The sequence below is a fragment of the Callionymus lyra genome, chromosome 7, assembly GCF_982586985.1.
Source record: "Callionymus lyra chromosome 7, fCalLyr1.hap1.1, whole genome shotgun sequence".
Lineage (NCBI taxonomy): Eukaryota > Metazoa > Chordata > Actinopteri > Syngnathiformes > Callionymidae > Callionymus > Callionymus lyra.
The window spans coordinates 15,576,411-15,599,271 of record NC_141824.1 but is presented as its reverse complement, the minus strand read 5'-3'; the positions used below and the strand labels follow the sequence as shown (position 1 = coordinate 15,599,271).

Genomic DNA, 22,861 nt, shown 5'->3' with positions numbered 1-22,861 from the left:
TATATATTTATGTAAGTAAGTAAGTAATTTTTATTTGTATAGTGCTTTTCCAGACCAGGGTCACAAAGCGCTTAAACAATCAAAACAATATTCAATAAAGTATATACTTTAAAGGGCAAAATAAAACTGATAACAAAACAGGAGTTCCAGAAAATCAAGGAATATTTGAGTCTTGTATTGAAGTTTTCTTTATTTTATAACTTTTTTTTATTATCATGTTTTGGCTCCTCTCTCCTGACTTTGAGGCCCCTCACATCAGTCACGGTATAGAATGTGGCCCCTGAGGAGATTCTATTGACGACCCTTGACCTCATGAAACAAACCAAAAAAAAAAAGAGAAAGTACTGGGTTCATTTGGTTTAATCTCAAGGATTTAATACAACACAGACCTCGGATGAATCGAAAAAAAACACAAAAAACAGATGAAACGTGTTGTTTTTAATTGAGCGCGCATTCTCAGACGGTCTTTGAACGCATCGCGGCACGCAGACAGGTAGGCACGCGTCCTCCACCTGCTGGCCGCCGCGGTCACTGCAACCAGGCGGAGCAACGTTTCTCCCTTCAATAGCGACGGAGCGGCGCGAGCTGAAGCAGATCAGAAAACGACCAGATGTGAACCAGGACTACGAGGAGAAGATCCAGTGAAGACGGAGGTCCCTCGATTCTGCGAATATGTGGCAACCCGCTTCAGAGCGACTGCAGGTAAGAAACAAGGCTGGTGGTTTGTGTCGAGGGGTGCGGGAGGGAGGGAGGGGGGGCGAGGGGGGTCTGTTATCCAAGACCACCCGAGACTCTTTCATAAGATCCCTGCACGTCAAATATAAATCTAAATAAAACGACTTTTTTTTTTCTTGTTGCCTTTGAATCTGTCGCAGGTTTTCCGTGTGTTGCGTTCACGGTCCTCCATTCACGTTACGCAAGTACCGTTCGCTCCTGTCAATTATGTGTCAAAAAAAAAAATGTCGTTTCTATTGACATTCCTCGTCGGATGTGTGTGTTCAGCGTCAACCCCCTCCTACCCCCCCCGACCACCGTGTGGTTGTCAGTTCAAATCCCTTCCGATCTGCCGCCGAACCCATGAGCAAGGCATCCAAATAAAAAAAATAAAAAAAAAAATTAATAGAAAGTCGTGGTTCTTGACACGTAGTTTGATATCCAGGGGCAAAAAAAAAAAAGCACCGAGCCTGGCTTCACGTCTCCTCCAGACTTAATGGGGTCCAGATGTGGGCCTCCCGCCTGCCAAGTCCACTTGCACAATCCCCCTCCTCGAACCGACGGAAGATGAAAAAAAAAAAAACACGGATTATTGTCAGTTCCGGTGTTTGTCCCGAGCTCGTTACCTCGAACTACCAGATGTCGAACTCGGTCATTTCTTTTTTTTTTTTTATCTGAAAAAAAAAAACACGCTCGGTGTCGCCAACATCACCGGCGACTGTCGCCTAGCAACCGGCATCTGGAAGGATGTGTTTGAAGCGGTTTATAATAATTCATAAATGTGCTGTTGGTCTGCAAGAGTGGTGCGTTCACGTGCTCAACAAGTGTCGTGGAGGAGTCATTGTTTCCATGTTGGGTTGTGAGAGCGAATGAATCATCACAGTCAGGATTAGACGAGATACTTTCATGGCTTTTTGTAAACAAGTCATTACAACATGTTTTTTTTTTTTTAGATTATTTAGTTTCACTTCTTCTCTAATGTGTCGTTTCCACCTTGTTTTATTCTCGTTATTGAGTCTCAAATCCGAGATAAACTCACCAGGAACTTGAAAAATAATACGCTTTTTTTTGCACCATCGTTCGGTTTAATGTAGGCATTAGTTCCATGGACTGACCTTCAAAAAAGTCCAGGGAAAATACATCTCATCATAATGCTGAGTCAACAGGAACTGGTTTCATATAGAGTTTGTGTTTCAACTTGTACTGAAAGGTTTTTTTTATGTTTTTGAAAAAGATCGTATTTTCTCTGAAGTAACATTAGTGTGGCTACGCGAGAAAATACGATCTTTTTCAAAAACACAATAATCGATAGAAGAAAGCGGTTTGGGTTCCACTGATGTAGCAGATGTTCAAAGCGAAGTGAAAGCTATGTTTGCGATGCTAGCTTGTCTAGCCTGTAAGACACCACGGATTGTAACGAACCACACAGTTGCAGCTTTTTAACCGTCGACCCTCCCGACTGTGATGCTGATCCAAGTCCAGATTTACACTTTAATGAACTCAAGTTTCACTGAGGAGACACTTTTATTGTTACTTCCTTGTTTTTGACTGAAACCATGATCCAGGAGATTTTCTTTGAATGACTCATGTGACATTAAAAGAAGCTTGTACTTGTAGAAACTGATGATATTATTGTATTTCATCTGCTCTAAACTGAAGTATTTATGAATTTATTATACGGTGCATTTTATAGGTTTTTTTCTCTTTTAATTTGGATTTTTAGCAAAGTCACGTATTAATTAAACTGTACATCAGTGAGTTTAAATATCTTGTCCACCTTTTTTCTTCTTATTTCCTGTTTTTGTGTTCTCATTTGACCAATCATGACTTTATGGAACTCTCTAGATGTAGAGTCTACGATCATCTCGATATAACTTTGTCTGGACGTCTCACCCGGAGAGTATTTTCGTGTCATTTGACCCAAAACTGTTTTACAGCATTGTGTGAGACCGTTTTTTCAAATGAAGAAACTGAGAGTCTCTTGTACACAAATGTACACAAGATTTGTCCAAACTAACATTCCACTGAGGTTGCAGTTACACTTTCCTGACACTCGGCGGCGCCAGAAACAACAGGTTTAATCCCACATATTATGGCTTTAATAAGGAACCTTTTCTAAAAACCTTTCCTGACAAGGAGTGTTAAGAACTCGACAAATAAGAAGTAGGAATCTCAGGCTAAATTTAGGACATGTGTAACACAACAGATATTTTTAACCTGTTTGGTACACACATGTACAAAAGGTATGTCAAAACTGACGGTCCACCTAGTTGCAGTTACACTTTCCGGACAATCAGGGGTGCCAGAAACAACATGTTGAATCCCACGTATTGCCGCTTTAGTAAGTTAAAAAAAAAAGAATCAACATCAGAAGTTGTGAAAAATGGCCACACGGCGTTTATTGGTGTCATGGATGAACTTGAACGCATCACTACAACCTCAGCTCTTGAAGTGTTTTCTCTCGACACCACGTTACGTCACTTCTGGCCTCCAGACTTCTCCTGAATTCCTTTGCTCTGATTTCTTAGTTCATTGTTCTTAAACTGTCAGGTTGCATTACTTACTCACTTTCTTTCACCTCCTTTAAAAAAAAGCTTATTTTTTTCCTTCATAAAAAAAAAGGAGAATATGTTGAAATAAAAAAACGACTAAATCCTTTTTTTTAAATCCCTACTTTAGTGGGTGAAATTCCCCTTTACTATCCTCATCACTAGGTTGCCGTGGCAACAGCTGCTGTCTTGTTGCGTTAAAGTTGAAAGCTCGAATGAAAAAGGAGCAGAAGTGTCGAGAACTTAACACGTAAGACGTAGAAGTATATCTGAGGCTGAAGCAGGACGAGTGTAATAAGCAGCGTCAGAGTCTCAGGCTTGTTATTTCCACGTCTGAGGCTGTGGTGACGCTCGTGCTTTAACTGGTCGCACGTTTGTGCCTCGACTCAGAGGTCGTGTCGTGTCGCGTCGCGTCGCTTCTCGTCCTTCTGCGAGGAAGACGACGTCAGATGTTACTGTGGCCGACGTGTCTCTGGTCAGAGGTTCATGAGGGAGAAACTTTTAGAGAATATTTTTTAAAGGTGAGCTGTTATTAGTAGGTGTGTGGGAATAAATAACATATATATATATATATATATATATATATATATATATATAGCATTTATCATAGTTATTTAATAGTTTGTATTTCAATAAGTGGGTCTAAAATGAATTTATTTTATTTTTTATTAACAATCATAATGAAAAGTTTCCATTTTTGGATTGTAATTCAACTGCCGGCCACTAGATGTCACTAGGTACTTCGCGGCTAAAGGAACAATGAAATCCTGTGAGATCCAAGCTATGACTGAGGACGAGAGGATGCAGTCGACTCCAGCATCTTTTTTTTTTTTATGATACTGGATATCAATATATCCATTTTATTTTAATTGATTTACTTTTTTGGCTTGGAAATCGTGTTTATTTGTTAGCATAATTATTTTATACTTCATAGAAAGTAATTATATATTTTTATATACAATTGACATATATTCGCATCACTTTTATTTTATGTGTTGCCATTAAACCTTCTGCCGCTAGATGGCAGCGGTCGTTATGTCTGCCGCAGCCAAAGAAACAATGAAATCCTGTGAGATTCTGGCGACGACTGAGGACGAGAGGATACAGTCGACTCCAGCTCCTTTAAAAGCTGTTTTTTTTGGTTTCAAAACAAATTAAATCAGTTACGACTTCATCAAGTCATGTGGTCTGCAACACCAGAGTCAAGTAATCGGATAATACTACAAATATATTCTTGTTACTACAGTATCACGATATTCGTATCGTTGCTCATGTATCGTGATACGTATCGTATCGCCAGATTCTTGCCAATAAATACCCCAAGTTGATTACTTGTAATAAAGCTATAATAATTACATCAAAAAGTTTAAATTATAAATGCTGACTATTTCTTGTATTTCATAACCTAAAGTTAGTCTTTATTTGTTTTCTAAGTTAAATGTCTGTCAAATTTGTTTAAATTATTTTACGAAAATAAAGTTTTATGGTGAGTTTGAACAATTCTCTTTTATTCAGTAACAAAACCCCGATAATCTTCTATAAAACCCTTGTTTTTCTTAATTAGTAGATTTTAAAAAAAAAGGGAAAAACACTTCTGTCTTGAAGACATTCAAGTGTTTCTGTTAAGACTTTAAACCTTTTGACGTCAAAAGTTCACCGAAAACACAAACGACAGATGGTCAAAAGCCTGGATATGGTAACAGGTATAATAACAATAGTAACATTTTTAGTTTCTATTTAGTCGAGCGTCAGTTCAGATGTTTACGTGACGCAGTCGTTAATGTTTATAACCCTCAGTCTGAGGTTTCTCGCTCTTTTATTCCTCCCTCCTCCACCAAAATAAACCCACCAATCACATTTTCCAGCCTCACGTCTCTCCCGCCTACGACGCGAAGCCTCAAATGGCAGTATTTGGAAAAACGGGTTTTCCTGGTGCGTAGGAGACCCCCCCACGATCCTCTCTTACTGGAGCCTGTTAAGACATATTTCCTCTCGTAAACTGTGCCCAGATCTGAGGCTCGGGTTGTAAAGAAGTGACACCGGACGGTTTCTCACGCAGCAAAACAGTCGGGAAGCATCCGTGGAACTCATCGCACATGTGGCTGCAGTTTCTCCTCCGACCTCTGACCTCCAGGGTCTTTCTCTGGTGTGGCATCAATTTCTACCTCAGATCTTACGATATATGATGGACATTTTGAATGATTCTTATTTCGATATTCATATTATATCATATTTGGAGTTGAAATTCTTCATTTAATTTTTATTTTCAATATTTTAGGCCCATAATAATCTTATTTTACTATAAATATGTTCAGTTTACTCTTGTGTATTCTTTTGGAAGTAAATTAATCTTTAAAAATATTTTCGAATTAATGAATATTCTTCTACACAAAGTTTCATATTTTAATTCCAATAATTCTCAAATAAATGTTCTGAATCAAATATATATCTTTTTTATTTTGTAGGCTTTTAAATTCAATATAAAATGTTCCTATCATAGTCCCATTTAACCAGACTTTAATTCATTTTTTTAATTCGTCATTCAATAACCTGATTTTTTAATATATTCGGTTTACTCTTGTTCGATGTATTTTTATGGAAGTATTTTAGAATATTGAAACTTTTTAAATGTTTAAACTGTTTTTTAAATTTTCATTTGAATCATTTAATTCAATAATTTGTACAATAAAAGATTGAATATGTTTTTTAATAAATAAATAAAAATAATGGATAATTTTCTATACATAGTTTCATATTTTTATTCCAATAATTCTAAAAGAAATGTTCTAAATTCAATCGTTTTTTAACTTGTATGCTTTTAAATTAAATATCAAAATGTTCCTATCATAGTGCCATTTTTTTTAGACTTTAAATTCGCCATTTACCTTTTATTTAAAATATTTTAGGCCTATAATAATCTTATTTTCCTATGAATATATTCAGTTTACTCTTGTGCAATGTATTTTTATGGAAGTATCAGTGACATCAGAATATTGAAACATTTCAAATGTTTAAACTTGTTTTTTTTAAAAGAAAGAAAATCATTTAATTATTTATTTGAATCATTCAATTCAATAATGTGTACAATGAAAGGTTGAATGTGTTTTTTTTTTATAATAAAAAAGGAATATTTAAAAATGAATTAATATTAGTTTGATATTTTAATTCAAATAATTCTAAAATAAATGTTTCAAATTCAATATTTTTAAATTCGTAGCCTTTTAATTTCAATTTAAAAACCTTGATATAACAGTCTCATATTACCAGACCAATTCAATCGAGCACTGAGTAACTTTTTCACTTCACATTAAGCTGTAAAACTAACTGAGCTGAAATCTTAAACTTTCTTCGAAGTGATGTTTCGGTGCGTGGGTGCTTCTCCTTCATCACGTGATCGTCTTCCCTTCGCATGATTGGCTGAAAGTTCAGTCAATTAGCTCAGTGCTCTATTAGTACTGTCTGGTGACACTAAAATACCAACATTTGTATATTGAATTTAAAAGGCTTTGAAATAAAAACTATTGAATTTAGAAGTGTTAGCTTTGAATAATTGGAATTAGAATATCAAACTCTATGTGTAAATTAAAAAAAAAAATTAATAATAAAAAAGAAAATCTAGCTTTCAATAATTAAATTATACAAAACATATTTGAAGACTTAAAACAACATTTCAATACAATTGTTTCAATGTTAAATGTTTTGAAGCTAGTTTTTTTTCTGTTATTGTGTAATTAGCTACAGGCTAACTTCATGTTCTTAACCCTGATTTCACTTCATTATCAAGAGCAGGAATAAAGTCTGGAGCGAACCCTCACCAGACCTGCAGCCTTTAACAACATCTACTTTTAGAACTCTGAGACAAACCAGCAGCAATTTAAAGCTATTTGTGTTTTGTTTTCAACTACAACCACACGCCGTCTGTCTCCCGTCTTTATTTACTGCCGCGTTGTCGTGATGACATCCAGAGAGAAGCCTCGCCCGCAGCCCTGACCCCGGGAACCTGGTCCTGGTCTGAACGCTCCCCCCGAGGCCGAACTTTTCCATCTGTCGTCTGCTGAAGTCGTGACCGCGGACGCTCACGTCCTCCGGGTTTGTCCTGGATGAACATGTTAGTGTCAGAAGGTTCAGTGACAACATGTTTCTAAGACGAGCAGCAGACATGGAAATATATATATATATATGAACCAGGTCGACCACGAGACTGAAGAGTTTCACTGATTTTAATTCTTCGCTATTTATATATGTTTGTTTCTCTCGGTTTATTCTGGTTAATAACGATGGTTGTGGTTTCTATGGTTATTTAAATTCCACATTATATCATCCGATCAATCATTGAAGTTGTTTTACTTATTATTGGAGTCTGATTTAAGAACGCATGCGATCAAAACGTGATAATGTGAGGATTTTCCTGAAGAAAAACGATTAAATGACAATGACGGTGAACATTAGATGGATTTTTTACTCTTTAGCAAGTTTTATTTTTCGCTAGTAATATTGATTTATTCATTTTTTCTTTGAAAAAGTGGAAGCTGAAAAATTCAACTAAAGATTTGTAATATTTGTAATTTCATTTCACACACGACATGTGGCTTAAAATGAAAAAAATAATTAAAAAAATAAATATATTCTGTATGTGAAGTCAAACTGAGGAACTTTATTTTCTCACTACCTTTTTTGTCATGTTTCAGAAATATTTATCTCATAATGAAACCCACTAGTTCCGCTTTATTGCACATTTTTATTTAAAAAAAAACAACAGTTTATTTAATGGAAAAACAATCCTTAGCTTGTATATTTATTCGCATACCAGTGTATTGTTTTGATATGAATATTCTCAAGATAGAATTTGTGAATATTTTGGAAGCATTTTTTTGGCCTCATGGGTAAATTATTTGACCTGTAAAAAGCATTTTATTTTCATATTTGTTACACTTTTATGAAAACATAAATAAGATTCTGAAATTAAATAAATATCATACACTGCTTAATATATGTACCTATTATTTATGACATAATTTTTGAAGTAGTCTGTAAATAATAAATAATAATTTTAAAGTATTGAAAGTGTTTATTTGACGTAAATATCCACATATTGATCGTGTTGTTACTTCTGCCAAGGAGGTTATTTAATTTGCCTTTGGGCAAAATAACAGAGAAAAGGATGACAAGATTAGACCGACATGTTGATCCCAAATTTTCCATCTGGATCCACAACTATTTCAAAGGTGCTTTCAGCGTAAACAGCTGTGAGCTCAAGCAACTCTTCCTCGCCTACTGTTCGTTCGCTGCGATCCCGCCATTATTCCTGTCAGTGGTATCTGAAAATGCTGTAACGATTAGAGCTAAATATTGAGATAAAATCAAGCAGGATAATAATCTACATAAAGGTGGGTAAGAGCTGCTTGGCAGAGGTCTGCGTTCCGGTTAGTGTTTTTTTTCTATTGTTTTCTTTAATAAGCCGTTTATTTTCCGCCACTGCTCAGAAAACAAAGGGCTTAAGGGACCTGCTGCATAACTGCCTAATTCCTTGGCTTCCGTGTCCTCGGTAATCACACATTCCAAAGACTCCCCGAGTTTGATCCGGCACCTGAAAATAGTTGCGGGATAGAGTCAGATGTCAATCCCGACACAAAGAGCTTTATGTTGCGAAATCCTGGGGAGACTTGTGATTACCGAACTTTGAGGTTTTTCCTCGTGACGGTTGTTTATTCTATTTATCGAGCTCCCCGGCGCCCTCGGCGACCCGGAGGTCGGCCCGACCCGGATCAGGACCCGAAGCTCTCCGTTGTGTACGAGGGAGGGACGAGAATATCCTTTAAGAAAACTTCGGGGTTTCTTGTCGTGACCCTAAAGCCCGCCACTCCTGGTGGTGTTGTTGGGGGGGGGGGTGGTGTCGGGGGGGCTCCGTACCGAGGCCGACCGCAGGAATGTGAGCCGCTGTCAGGAAGCTGTAAAGTGCTGACGCCGAGGTCAGCAAAAGTTTCCACACATGTGGCTTCACTTTCACAACCGCGTCTTGCTTTTCGTGTCGGCGTCCATCCGAGCGTCACGGTCATTTTTACCGCCTTATCGTCTTTTTCACAGCGACTTTGATTTACTCTCTCTGTTGGATGATGGCGCTACACAGATGATATAAAAATATTAAATATAAAGTAAGGATGGACATGAGATGACTGAGAGATATTTTATAGTGTTTTTATTGCTGAAGGTTAATTAAGTTAAACGAATAGCGAAAAGGGATTTGTATCGTATCCCGATAAATGGTCGACGACATGATATATTGCTATGGATGTGATACTTTGGTAACAAGGATATATTTGAACCTTGACGAAGTCGTACCTGCTTTCATTTGATTTTAAACCAAAATGTGTTGAAATATCAGCTTTAAAAGCCCCTGGAGTCCAATGTATCCTCTCGCCCCCAGTCATCGCTGCTGAGGACGTAACGACTTGCAACTGAAGCTTTAGCCATGGCGACTTTGACCACCAACCACTCATGTTCGATGTCCCCAAACTCTGGAAGGATGTCGGAAAATGGAACAAGTACTTGTTTTGTCTCAAGGTCAAGGTGACCCGGAGGCCTGAAAACAAATGTGTTTTTAACATTGACCAAGAGACCACACCAGGGATACCAAAAACATATTTGTGTTCAAGCCTCTGGGTCACCTAGACTTAGAAACAACACAAGGGATACCGAAAACATTTTTTTTCAGGCCTCCGTGTCACCTTGACACAGAAACGACACAAGGGATACCATGAACATATTTGTGTTTAGGCCTATAGGTCACCTTGACCCAGAAATGACACAAGGGATACCAAAAACACATTTGTTTCCAGGCCTTCGGGTCACCTTGACCCAGAACAGACTCAAGGGATACCATGAACATATTTGTTTTTAGGCCTCTGGGTCACCTTGACTTAGAAACAATACAAGGGATACCATGAACATATTTGTTTTAAGGCCTTCCGGTCACCTTGACCCTGCGATAACACAACGGATGCCGAAAACATATTTGTTTTTAGGCCTCTGGGTCACCTTGACTTAGAAACAAAACAAGGGATACCAAAAACATGTTTGTTTTCAGGCTTCCAGGTCACCTTGACCCTGAGATAACACAAGGGATACCACAAACATATTGGTTTTTAGGCCTCTGGGTCACCTTGACTCAGAACCGACACGAGGGATACCAAAACATATTTGCGTTCAAGCCTTTGGGTCACCTTGACTTAGAAGCAACACAAGGGATACCAAAAACATAATTGTTTTCCGGCCTCCGGGTCACCTTGACCCAGAGACAACACAAGGGATACCAAAACATATTTGCGTTCAAGCCTCTGGGTCACCTTGACTTAGAAACAACACAAGGGATACCAAAACATATTTGCGTTCAAGCCTCTGGGTCACCTTGACTTAGAAACAACACAAGGGATACCAAAAACATATTTGTTTTCCGGCCTCCGGGTCACCTTGACCCAGAGACAACACAAGGGATACCAAAACATATTTGCGTTCAAGCCTCTGGGTCACCTTGACTTAGAAACAACACAAGGGATACCAAAACATATTTGCGTTCAAGCCTCTGGGTCACCTTGACTTAGAAACAACACAAGGGATACCAAAAACATATTTGTTTTCCGGCCTCCGGGTCACCTTGACCCAGAGACAACACAAGGGATACCAAAACATATTTGCGTTCAAGCCTCTGGGTCACCTTGACTTAGAAACAACACAAGGGATACCAAAACATATTTGCGTTCAAGCCTCTGGGTCACCTTGACTTAGAAACAACACAAGGGATACCAAAAACATATTTGCGTTCAAGCCTCTGGGTCACCTTGACTTAGAAACAACACAAGGGATACCAAAACATATTTGCGTTCAAGCCTCTGGGTCACCTTGACTTAGAAACAACACAAGGGATACCAAAACATATTTGCGTTCAAGCCTCTGGGTCACCTTGACTTAGAAACAACACAAGAGATACCAAAAACATATTTGTTTTCCGGCCTCCGGGTCACCTTGACCCAGAGACAACACAAGGGATACCAAAACATATTTGCGTTCAAGCCTCTGGGTCACCTTGACTTAGAAACAACACAAGAGATACCAAAAACATATTTGTTTTCCGGCCTCCGGGTCACCTTGACCCAGAGACAACACAAGGGTTAAAGGTGTTTTTAAAGAGCTATAACTCGATGAAGTTGTTGATTCCGTGCGTCTTGTGTGCAGCACTTCCAGAGCATGCTGAAGACCAAGCTGAATGTTCTGACTCTGAAGAAGGATCCGTTACCGACAGTGATCTTCCACGAGCCGGAGGCCATCGAGCTTTGTTCCACGACGACCCCGCTGGCCAAGAACAAGAGCCACGCAGGATACAAGGTACAGTCCTGTGAGGAGATCCTCGTGAGAGTCTTTGGTTCCGACATCATCTCACTGTTCCGCCGTTTTCACCGCCGTCATGATTTCCTGCGACGCTCCCACGACTCATGACTCATTCCTGCGACTCGTTCTTAAAATGGACTCGTGGTGTGAGTCCGTGTTGTGTAACAGTGAGTGTGTTGTTGGCGTGAAAAGACGCACAACAGTGACAGGAATCGACTCATCAGCACGTCTGGATTGTTGCTTCAGCTCCAGCATGAAGTGAAAGTAGAACGAGAGAGAAAAAAGAGGCAGAAAATGGAGAGAATATTGAAAACGTGTTTCACTTGAACTTCAGGAACAAAGTTATTTTCTCTTTCTTGGAATAATTGGAAGATAAAAATATACATTTTTAATATTAACATTAAATTAATCTGACACAATTAAAATGTAATTAATTGTTATGTATATATGAAAGTCTTTGAGTATGAGTGTGTGTGTGTGTGTGTGTCTTTGTGTCTTTGTGTCTTTGTGTGTGTCTTTGTGTGTGTGTGTGTCTTTGTTTTTGTGTGTGTGTCTCTCTGTTTGTGTGTCTGTATGTTTGTGTGTCTGTATTTGTGTGTCTGTATGTTTGTGTGTCTATGTTTGTGTGTTAGTCTGTCTGTGTGTGTCTGTCTCTGTATGTGTGTCTGTGTGTGTGTGTGTCTGTCTGCATATGTGTGTCTGTATCTGTGTGTGTCTCTGTATGTGTCTGTCTGTCTCTCTATGTGTGTCTGCATGTCTGTGTCTGTCTGCATATGTGTGTCTGTCTGTCTGTGTGTGTCTGTGTGCATGTGTGGTGTGTTTGTCTGTCTGTATGTCTGTGTGTGTGTCTATGTGTGCGTGTGTGGTGTGTGTGTCTGTATGTGTGTCTGTCTGTCTGTCTGTGTGTGGGGGCTTTTGTGTGTCTCTAGGTGTGTGTGTGTGTCTGTTTCTCTGTGTGTCTGTCTCTGTGTGTGTCTCTGTCTGTGTGTGTGTTTGTGTGTCTATGTGTGTGTGTCACTCAGCATGTGTCTGTCTGTCTGTTTGTGTTTATGTCTGTGTAAGTTTTTGTCTATGTGTGTGTGTGTGTGTGTTTATGTGTGTGCGTATGTGTTTGTGTGGGAGTTTTCTTGCATCTGTGTGTGTGGCTGTGTTACGTGTGTGTGTCTGTGTTTGTGTGTTTGTAGTGGGAGGTCAACACCTTCAGGTCACAGGAAATTGGAGAAAAAACTCATGAAAATTCAAACACAGAGATTTCAATGAAATTTAAACCATATTTAAAACTTGATGATGATGATTTCCATAATTTCTGTTAGAAACAAGATCCACCTCATCTTCCTCTCGTCTCTCTTCCTCCTCTCTTTACTGTATTACTGGCTCTTCAAACGTGTTTTTATACCAGTAGATTCATCAAAATACCACTTTAAAGTGAAGTATTGTTGGAAGAGAGAATGTTCTCCTCAGTTCTTCAGGGATAAAGACACTAACTTGTCATGGCGACGTTAGCTCCAGTGGAGCCAAGATTCTTGTGCAGAAGAAAACATCCTCGGCCTCCTCTTCCTCCTCCCGTCTCACATATCCGTCTGTCTGATCGTCTGAATGTCTGTCTGCACGTCTGTCTGCACGTCTGTCTGCCCACCTGCCCGGGCATCTCTTCCCAGACATTTTCCTTGGAACGCCGAGGTGTGAGAAAAAAAAATCCTGAGGAAACAAAGGATCCTTTGCTGTCCTGACCACCGTCTTCCTGCCCGGCATTAACATGCGACGATATGAAACCCTTTATTATTCTCATGAACGCTCTTGAATTCCATCCTTTTCCATTTCTCCTCCCCCTCGTCTCCCTCGTCTCCCTCGTCTCCCTCGTCTCCCTCGGTGCTGCTGGCGGCAGGTCTGGCTGAGGACGGCGTTCCCGCTGCCAAAGCTAACAGCTAGCATGGATGAAAGGAAGCCTCTTGTTGCTTTCATTCAGAAAACCTTTCCTTGCACTCGTGACATCCTCCTCATGCAGAGATGAATATTAAATTAAATACATTCAATACTACAAAGTCTCGTAGATAAATACCACGAAGCCTTCGCGGAAAAACACTACGAGGCATCACGGAGTAAAACTAGGAAGTAATACGAAGTAATACTACTACGAAGCATCACGGAGTTAAACTAGGAATTAATACAAAGTAATATAACTTCAAAGCATCACAGAGTAAAACTACGAAGTAATAAGAAGTAATACTATGAAGCCTTGTCAAGTAATACTACAATGTCTCGTGGAGTAATAGTTTGGAGCCTCGCGAACTAATACGCAGAAGCCTAGCGGATTAATACTACAGGGCCTAGTGGAGTAATACTATGAAGCCCCGTGGAGTATTACTCAGATGCCTCGTGCAGTTATTCTGCTAAGACTGGTAAAGTAATACTTTGCAGCCTCCCAAATAATACCCCGTAGCTTTGGGAAGTAATACTACAAAGCCTTGTGAAGTAATACTACAAAGTCTCGAGTTATACTTTGCAGCCTTTTGAACTAATACTCAGTAGCCTAGCGATTAGTACTACAGAGCCTAGTGGAGTAATACTATGAAGCTCTGTGGAATAATACTATAAAGCCTTGTGGAGTAATACTACAGAGCCTGGCAGAGTAGTACTACAGAGCATGGTGGAGAAATTCTACGAAGCCTCAAGGAGTATTACTAGGAAGCGTTGCGGGATTATACTATGAAGCCTTGCGGAGTAATACTATGAAGCCTAGCAGAGAAATACTATAAGGCTTGTTGAGTAATATTATGTAGCCTTGCTGAGTAATATAATGAAGAACTGCGGTGTGATACTATGAAGCCTCGCGGAGTAATACTATAAAGCCTCACAGAGTAAGACTAAGAAGCCTCACTGGGTAATACTATGAAGCCTCGCAAAGTAATTTTATTAAGCCTCGCAAAGTAACACTATGAAGCCTAGCAGATTAATACTATGAAGCTTCGTTGAGTAATACTATGAAGCCTCACAGAGAAATACTTTGATGCCTTGCTGAGAAATACTATGAAGCCTCGCAGGGAAAAACTATGAAGTCTTGCAGAGAAATACTTTGAAGCCTCGCTGAGTAATACTCCACAGCCTCATACAGAGAGTAATACTACGGCGCCTCGAGGTGCGGCCTCGTAGCTTACAAAACTCGTACTAAAACGTTTTGACAGATTTTATGAGAACCACTGGGCTTGAGGTCAGTAAGTACAACCAGAACAAACATGAAAGTATCTCCACTGTGTTTGAACTGCGACGTCTTGTTTCTAAGATACTTAATCCTTGTTATCGTGAGGAGATTCAGCTCCAGTGGCTCCACTCACAAGTTATTTTGTTGATATGTTTGAGACGCTGTCCAGACTGGAGAGGTTTTCTCTTGTTTGGATTTGCTGCCGTCAATGGAGGAGGCAGATCTGGCCTCGGCTCAACGTGACCCCCATGACTGACCCCCGTGTCTCCCGCCAGATAAAAAGACTTTCTGGAGTCGCCGGCGCGAGGAAGAGTCGCATATACTTCACCGTGTTTTCATTAAAGTGTCTCGAAGCCGACGACTGATTCATAGACGGCGAATACTTTTCTAGTTACTCTGGAGTCGAACCCACGTTCCAGGTCCTCACTAAGTAGACGTAGTTCTTCCATCTAAATACCTGCGGAGACATTTATGAGTGTGTGACTCGGCCAAGAACAAGAACCTTGACCCGGACTCAGAATAAAAGATGTTTTTCTTGTCTTGAGAGCGATGAGACTCACTCGTCATTAGTTCACGTTATTCTTGTCAAGTGTAACATTTTTGTCTGGTCGAGTATTTTATCCTTTTTTGCACAAGTATAACATCATTATTATTCTTTCCTGAGCAATCGTTACAAAACTGTTTGGATTGTTTCATCAGCTGATGGACTCGGATGACTCAGTGGATGAGTCAGGGTTTTATTTTCATCCCAAATATTCAACAGTAAATGTCTTTATTTGAAATATTATATAACAGCAAAACGGTTTTAAAGTATGTAAATAATTCTTCTTGAAGTAAAAATTGATATAAACTATATTTTAACCGTTTTTTTAGACTGAGTGTATTGATTTATTATTCATGTTTAATTTGCATAAATCTCTTAAATAAATCCAGTTCTCGCTCAAAAAACACATTTAAACATTTAGAGGTTTTTAATGTTAAAATGCCGGTTTGATAAACTGAGTAGGATATTACTACACAAACACATGTACAGACATACATTTGGACACAAACACACACACATCAACACACATATTATAGGCACATACAAAGAAAGACAAAGTCATAATTAAACACACACATATAGACAACACAGATAGACACACAGACACAGAAACGCATATATAGACACAAAAACATACATATATATACAGACACAAATATAGACACACACACACAAACACATCAATACACAACTATATAGACAGGCAAACTTACATACATACATACATACATACACACATATACAGAGACACAAACATCCATACATACACACATATCAACACACACATATAGACAGACAAACATACATAGATACATACGTACATACACACATATACAGAGACACAAACATCCATCCATACACACATATAGACATACACACATACACAGACAGACGCATATAAGGACACACACACATATATAGACACATACACATTCATACATACATACATTTCGACACACACACCAACACAACCACACACATACAGACACATGTGTCGACACACACATTATAGGCACACACAAAGACACACACATACATGGACACACACATAGACGCACACATACACATACAGAAACATATATAGACACACAAACATACATACATAGATATACACAGAGACACACACACACATATAGACACACAAAAATACGGACACACATATGCACACACACACATATACAGACACACACACAGACACCTATAGAAACACAGACTCACACACCCCTTTATACACACAAATACAGACATGGACACACACAATCAGACACACACATACAGAAACACACACTCAAACACAAACACACAGTTGTTGTGCACAAACACACAGTTGTTGTGCACAGCACAAACGCACAAGCTGCTAGAACGCCACCAGGTCTCACATGTAGCAGCGAGTGGATCCAGCTGTACTGATTCAATACGTTCACAGGAATGTTAACAACCTTCACAGAAATACAACATTCCCAAGCTGCAGTCAGGGACGGGAATCCAGGAGGCATCTGGAGAGCATTCCAGCAGAACAAAATGTGACCGTCTGTTTCCTCCACTAAGTCCAATCTGATTCAACACCAACATTTGTCGTGATCACTCACCGGTGACCGTCTTATCTGAAATATTTTCCTCTCATGGAAGAAGATTCTTCGCTGGTGTTTTGTCTGCCGAGTGACCCACGTCTGGGATCTTCTTCTGGCACCTTAGAAAATGTTCTTAAACTGTTTTCCCGCTCACCCTCCTCTGACCCAACAGAACCACACGTTATCCCCCCCAATAACAACTTCCACTTGTCTCACGCTCAGAAAGCAGCGGCGCCTGATTGAAGAGGAAAAAAAACGTGGATTTTCAAAGCCTGTTTCTTCTTCTGGTGACTGCAGCAGATGTGGTCGTGCAGCAGCTGCTTTTGCTCTCCACGAGCATGACTTGCATTCTTGCACATACCCAGACACACACGTACATGAAGGATGTTCCCGTCTTAGCTTCAAGTCCCTTTTTTTATTTGTGACTTCATAGTTTTTCAACACATTAACGTCCGTTATTGTTTGTTTATAAGACATGAAAGCTTTCTCGATGACCACAGCTTTTTACAGAATTTTAAAAGTCAGAACAAAAATGTATTTAACATGGAGAGGTCTAAGAAAATATGGATACACTTAAATATCGTGTTCTTTTTATTCACAAACTGTGTTTATTCTCAATTTTTTATTTTTTGCCCTATAGTAACGATTAATACTACGAAGCCTCGCCGAGAAATACTACGAATAGTGTTCAACTAACGCTGTTTCATTAAAAAAATTGTATATACTGTATATATATATATTTAAAAAAAAATACAATTAACATGCAAATATTCGAAGTGTTTGTTCATTTTGATTTGCAATTACATTTCCGGTTGCTAGATGGCAGCAGTCATTACGTCTTCTTCAATTATATCTCGTAATATCCTGGCGATGACTGAGGACGAGAGGATACAGTTGACTTCAGCAGCTTTTAAAGCTGATGTTTGGACATCATTTGGTTTCAAAACAAATGAAAGCAGTTACGACTTCGTCAAGAGTCATGTGGTCTGTAAATTCTGCAACACCAGAGTCAAGTACTCGACAATACTACCTTGTTACTACAGTATCGTAATTTATGGTATCGTTGATCCTGTATCGTGTCGCCCGATTCTTGCCAATACACATTACTCTTCAGGTGTTTTTAAGTTGAAAACCAAAAAATTGTTCATAGGTTTTCTCTGTTTCCTTCGCTCAGGTAAACCTCTGCATACGTGACAGTTGACGTACGTTTCTTTTCCCAAACCCCCCTCTTTGATTTTCTGCGCCCCAGATTTTTTCGGTCTGGTTTCTTTTGGCGCCTTGATTCTCTGTTTCGCTTCACATGGAATCAATATTCTGACAGTATAGAACAGCGAGCGATGTTTCCAGGCAGAGGATTGGACGATGGATTTAACATATCGGGCGTGCAGATGGAGGTTTTGTAGGGAATCAGGAGGCAACGGAGGAGAAACATATGGAGCGTTTGAACAAAGAATAAGATCCTGTATATCACTGGGATGATTTAGGACGGCTGTCTTGAGATGAAACGTAAGCCAGAGTGCAGAGCAACAGATGCGTCCTCCTGTCCTGTGGATGGATTGATGCGTCAATTTCGTTTTACATTGTCGAGCGGAGAAGGCTTGGATTCTTGCGGTTCCCCCTCACACTGGACCAACACGGCGCCGTTCACCGCAAGTCCCGCAGGACATGCAACTGTCCGATCTGACTCATGTCTCCTCCCCATCTGGCGTTTATGGTCCTTGTAGTCGCTGTGAGTTACTGCTTCAGATACGTTATGTCGAGGCAAGCTTGTGTTTCTAGTATGCGGTGTGTCCGATAGCTCGACTTTTCAACAAAAACTTCAGAGCTTGTATATTTTCCGTGTAACGGGGCTGCCACTACTTAGGGCGAGTATCGGGGGGACCCCCTGAATAGCTCACCAATCTATCGCATGGAACACAAGGACACACAACCATTCACACAAACACCTACGGACAATATAAAGTTCTAAAACAACCTCTGTACGTTTTTAGACTATGGGAGGAAACCGGAGTACTCATCGGTTAACCCATACAAACATGGGGGAGACATTACCAACTCCAAATAGAAAGGACGCAAACATCCTATTGTGAGGAGGCTAACCACTTCGCCACCATGCGCCCCTTCTTGTTACTTCTCCGCATAACTTCAGCCCAGTCCAGATCCAGCACAATAACAGAATAAAAGCCTCCAGTTACCTTTCAAGCCCGGAAACCGTTTGGGTCACGATTTACTGGACTACTGACTAAAAATACTTGGTTCTTTTATGTCCCAGAGGTCCAAAATGAGGCCAATCTCAGAGGCTAATACATTGGTATTAGATCACATTTGTGCACCAGATAGTTGGACCTCAGCTCCAGGAGAAGCAATGTGGTTTTCATTTAGGTCTGGGAGCTGTGGATCAGTTCCAAACCCTTGACAGTATCATTGATGGTTCACGGGAGTTTGCCCCCAATGTTTTTTTTGTGGACTTGGAGAAGTAACAGCGGAGTCCTGTTGGGGTTGCTCTGGTAATATGAGGTATCGGATACCCTATTAAAGACTGACTGTTCCCTGTACGTCCGGTGCCAGAACTTGGCCCTTATAGTCAGTAGTAAGTTGGACTTGTTACCAGTTAGGGTTAGACTATGAAGATTCTATTCATGACTCTTATGGACAGGATTTGTAGGTGATTTCTGGGCTTTTCCTTAGAGATAGAAGTGTGGCCATCCAGAAGAGGCTTGGGGTTTTTTTTTTCTTCAATTTTTAGGTGGCTTGAACTTCCAATTAGGATGTCTGGAAGCCTGGTGATGTGTTCAGGGTCTCACTGGTTAGAGACCTCGGGGGCGACCCAAAAGACACTGGAGAGACAATCTGTCCCAGGAACACCAAATCTGTCTTTAAAGCCACAAGTCTGACTTCTTTGTGTCACTGATCGATCTTGGTATATATTCTGAAGGAGAATATCGAGGTTATGCACATGCAGTGTGGAAATCTGCTTCTTAGCATGTTCTGATGCTTAACTTGGACAATTTGAATTGTATATTTGAGCCCAAGAACTGTACCTTCTTTGTTGCTTTTGTTGTCCTGTATTTGTGAGCAAGATTAATCTCCATTATTATTCTCACTGGATTCATTTTTCATGTGTTTCTCATTTAATTGGATTGAATTCAAATATGTCCAGAACAGATTGTTTGCACAGACCACAGCGAACGTTTGTTTTGACTCGTCACAGTCTCCACGGTGTATTTTTGTAACACCGGCTCCGCACAAGTCGCCCATTATTCTTGAACTTGGCTCCGATTTGCTGCGTTCCCTTCAAACTTTGTAGCTTTGTTCACTTCTTAACTATCCATCTCCTCAGTCTGCTGCGTCCGTGGAATGTCGTGTCATTACTATGGTATTCACTCTTGATTGTTTCTGCTTTCTTCTGCGTTTTTTTTTTTTTTTGGGGGGGAAAGGGACGTATAGTCATCGTGGGGAACCAAAAATGAAAAACACGTTCTAAAGGGTTAATTCTCTGGTTTTACTTGTCAACCTGCTCCACATAGATTAGTCTCAAACTGCTTTTAATTTCTAAAAAGAATAGCTCCAGGAAAAATGGGAAAGTGGGTCAACCATCAAATTTATAATTAATATTTTACCTCAACACTCACTCAGAATTTTCTGTTCTTTCTCAACATCTTCCAGCCTTTGATGCACATTTTCATTTCATTCTCCTAAAGTCTTGATTATTATCACGATATTGGTCTGGCCCTCATCAGATCAATGTGAGATGTTTTAAACTGTACTAATGCCCGATATTCATCCATACCTTTCATAACCAAGTATTCTTTGTGTGACTTCAGGTGACCTACCTGGGGAAGGTGACCATCCGCGGGACTCAATTCCTGTCCGGCTGCACAGAGTCCGCCGTGATAGGTCTTTTAGAACGCCGTCTCCTGGCCCAGCAACAGGTTCCCTGCTCCTCCGGCAGCTCTCTGCTGGAGATCCGACCCTTCCAGGTGCGTCTCCACCACCTGGATGGCCACGGGGAGGCCTCACTAACCATGGACACCTACCAGGTGGCGCGGATCGCCTATTGCACAGCCGACCATGGCGTCAGACCCAATATATTCGCTTGGATTTACCGGGAGATCAACGACGATCTGACCTTCCAGATGGACTGCCATGCCGTCGAGTGCGAGAGCAAGCTGGAGGCTAAAAAGTTGGCCCATTCCATGATGGAGGCGTTCCGCAAAACTTTCCACAGCATGCGAAGCGACGGCCGCATCCACAAGAGCGGCTCGTCGGACGACTGTACCGAGGACTCGTCCACTCCGGAGGATTTGACCCCGGACGACGGCTGAATCTCCGCTCGCCTTCGACCCCTGATCTCCACGTGTTCAACGAGAGATGATTGTTCTCTTGCGCTCTCATTCTTACCCTCCGCCTTTCTCTCTTCATATCAATCATGTCAATCAAATGAAACAGTAGAAGTGAAACAAAGGGAACGTGTTTTCATCAGGGATAGTGTCAACTAACCCGAAGACTCCGGGCTCTCGTTTCACCCTCACTAGACATTCCCAGACTCCAGGGTACCGGTTTTGCCATATGAGGACCTAACAGAATCAGAACTTGGAGGGGGGTCCTGACCTCCTGAGTTGTTGAGACTGTTTGAGCACATACTGTGTGTAAATGTACATGTTGTCACAGTGATGTGAACAAATAGCCTTTAAGCACTACATCTCCATGGTACCTTATTCCAGCCCTAGAATGATTTTTCTTAAACAAGCCAGAATGTTCTACGACTTCCTTGTGGAACACAAATCGGTTCATGAGTCGGGTTGCAACATCGTTGACTTTATAATCGCCTGTCAGTTATACCAAAATTGGGGCTTGATTCAGCCTGTCAGATTACGTGCCTCACGTTTCGTGGTACTTTTTTCAATCTCAGCGTTCCGTCGTCTGCTTGCGTATCTTGCTACACCGAGGCTGAAGTGGGGGGGGGGATGCGGGGGAAACCAAGTCCCCTTGTCTCCTCAAAGTGACACTTAATCCCAAACATGGCACTGTGACCAATTTCCACAATGAATTGTCGAAGTCACAGTGATTTGAGGATCAGAATCAAAGCTCTCCACAACACGGATGACCACCTCCTGGCCACTGCTGAATGTAAACCAATCCAACATGCTGTAACTGTTACTGCAGTCTCTTGTTAGGCAGCGGCGAGGGAGTGACTCTGCCTCGCACCACTTCAGCCAGGAGGCCATTGTGAGGCAGAAACACATCCCAGTCCCCCCCGAAACCTTCCCCCCCAAAAATAAATCTCTTTTGTTTCACGGACTGACTATCAGTGGAAATGTTCTCTCATCTCTGGCCGTCACCTTAAGGAATATAAATCTACGTATGTAAACATTGTATTTGAATCACGCATAAGTAAGCTCATGTAAATGTATCATTTTCCAAATATCATACACGTTGATAGTTATTTTAACAGATGATTACAATTTGTGGAGATCAACATACAGCAACAGTATTATGAAGCCAACTGTGAATCACAAGTGGAGACCCTGATAGCTGTGGTCGTGTGTGTGTGTGTGTGTGTGTGCGAGAGTGTGTGTGTGTGTTAGGAACGATGTGGGGAGAAAGAAAGAATGTTCATGAAGCTGTCATGTCTGTCGGATGTGCTTTAGATGTACCGAAGTGTTTTCTATAAATTGTTTGCAAAGATCAAGATACAATTACATATAAAGTATTTACTGAATCACCCAGTGTTGCCTCCTTCTTTTGTCACGTTTGAGACTTAGACATACTTTATCCACAAGTACATTCAGAATGGAATTCTGTTAAATTTTGCCTCAGATAAGATGAATAAGGTGCCGTAAACATTTAAAAATTGACAAAAGATTTCATCATTTAAAAATCCCACTAGAAATATCACATA

The 22,861-nt window shown here is 40.4% G+C and overlaps 2 protein-coding genes across 2 annotated transcripts in view; one reads left to right on the top strand and one right to left on the bottom strand.

Annotated features, from left to right (window-relative positions):
* daw1 (dynein assembly factor with WDR repeat domains 1) overlaps nt 1-22,861 on the bottom strand; it is a 267,508-nt gene that overhangs the window by 102,637 nt on the left and 142,010 nt on the right. The window lies entirely within an intron of this gene.
* Nucleotides 549-22,681, top strand: pid1 (phosphotyrosine interaction domain containing 1). The gene is made up of 3 exons (XM_087796347.1): nt 549-702; nt 11,493-11,642; nt 20,784-22,681. Exons 1-3 carry the CDS (start codon nt 673-675, stop codon nt 21,282-21,284), a joined length of 681 nt encoding a protein of 226 aa, XP_087652473.1. The 5' UTR covers nt 549-672; the 3' UTR covers nt 21,285-22,681.

What these genes read in the sequence shown, in the direction of transcription:
- pid1 (XM_087796347.1), top strand. Translation starts at nt 673, where the DNA reads ATGTGGCAACCCGCTTCAGAGCGACTGCAG. An exon ending in CCGCTTCAGAGCGACTGCAG is followed by an intron (nt 703 to 11,492) that starts GTAAGAAACAAG and finishes TCTTGTGTGCAG; the next exon opens with CACTTCCAGAGCATGCTGAA. An exon ending in AGAGCCACGCAGGATACAAG is followed by an intron (nt 11,643 to 20,783) that starts GTACAGTCCTGT and finishes GTGTGACTTCAG; the next exon opens with GTGACCTACCTGGGGAAGGT.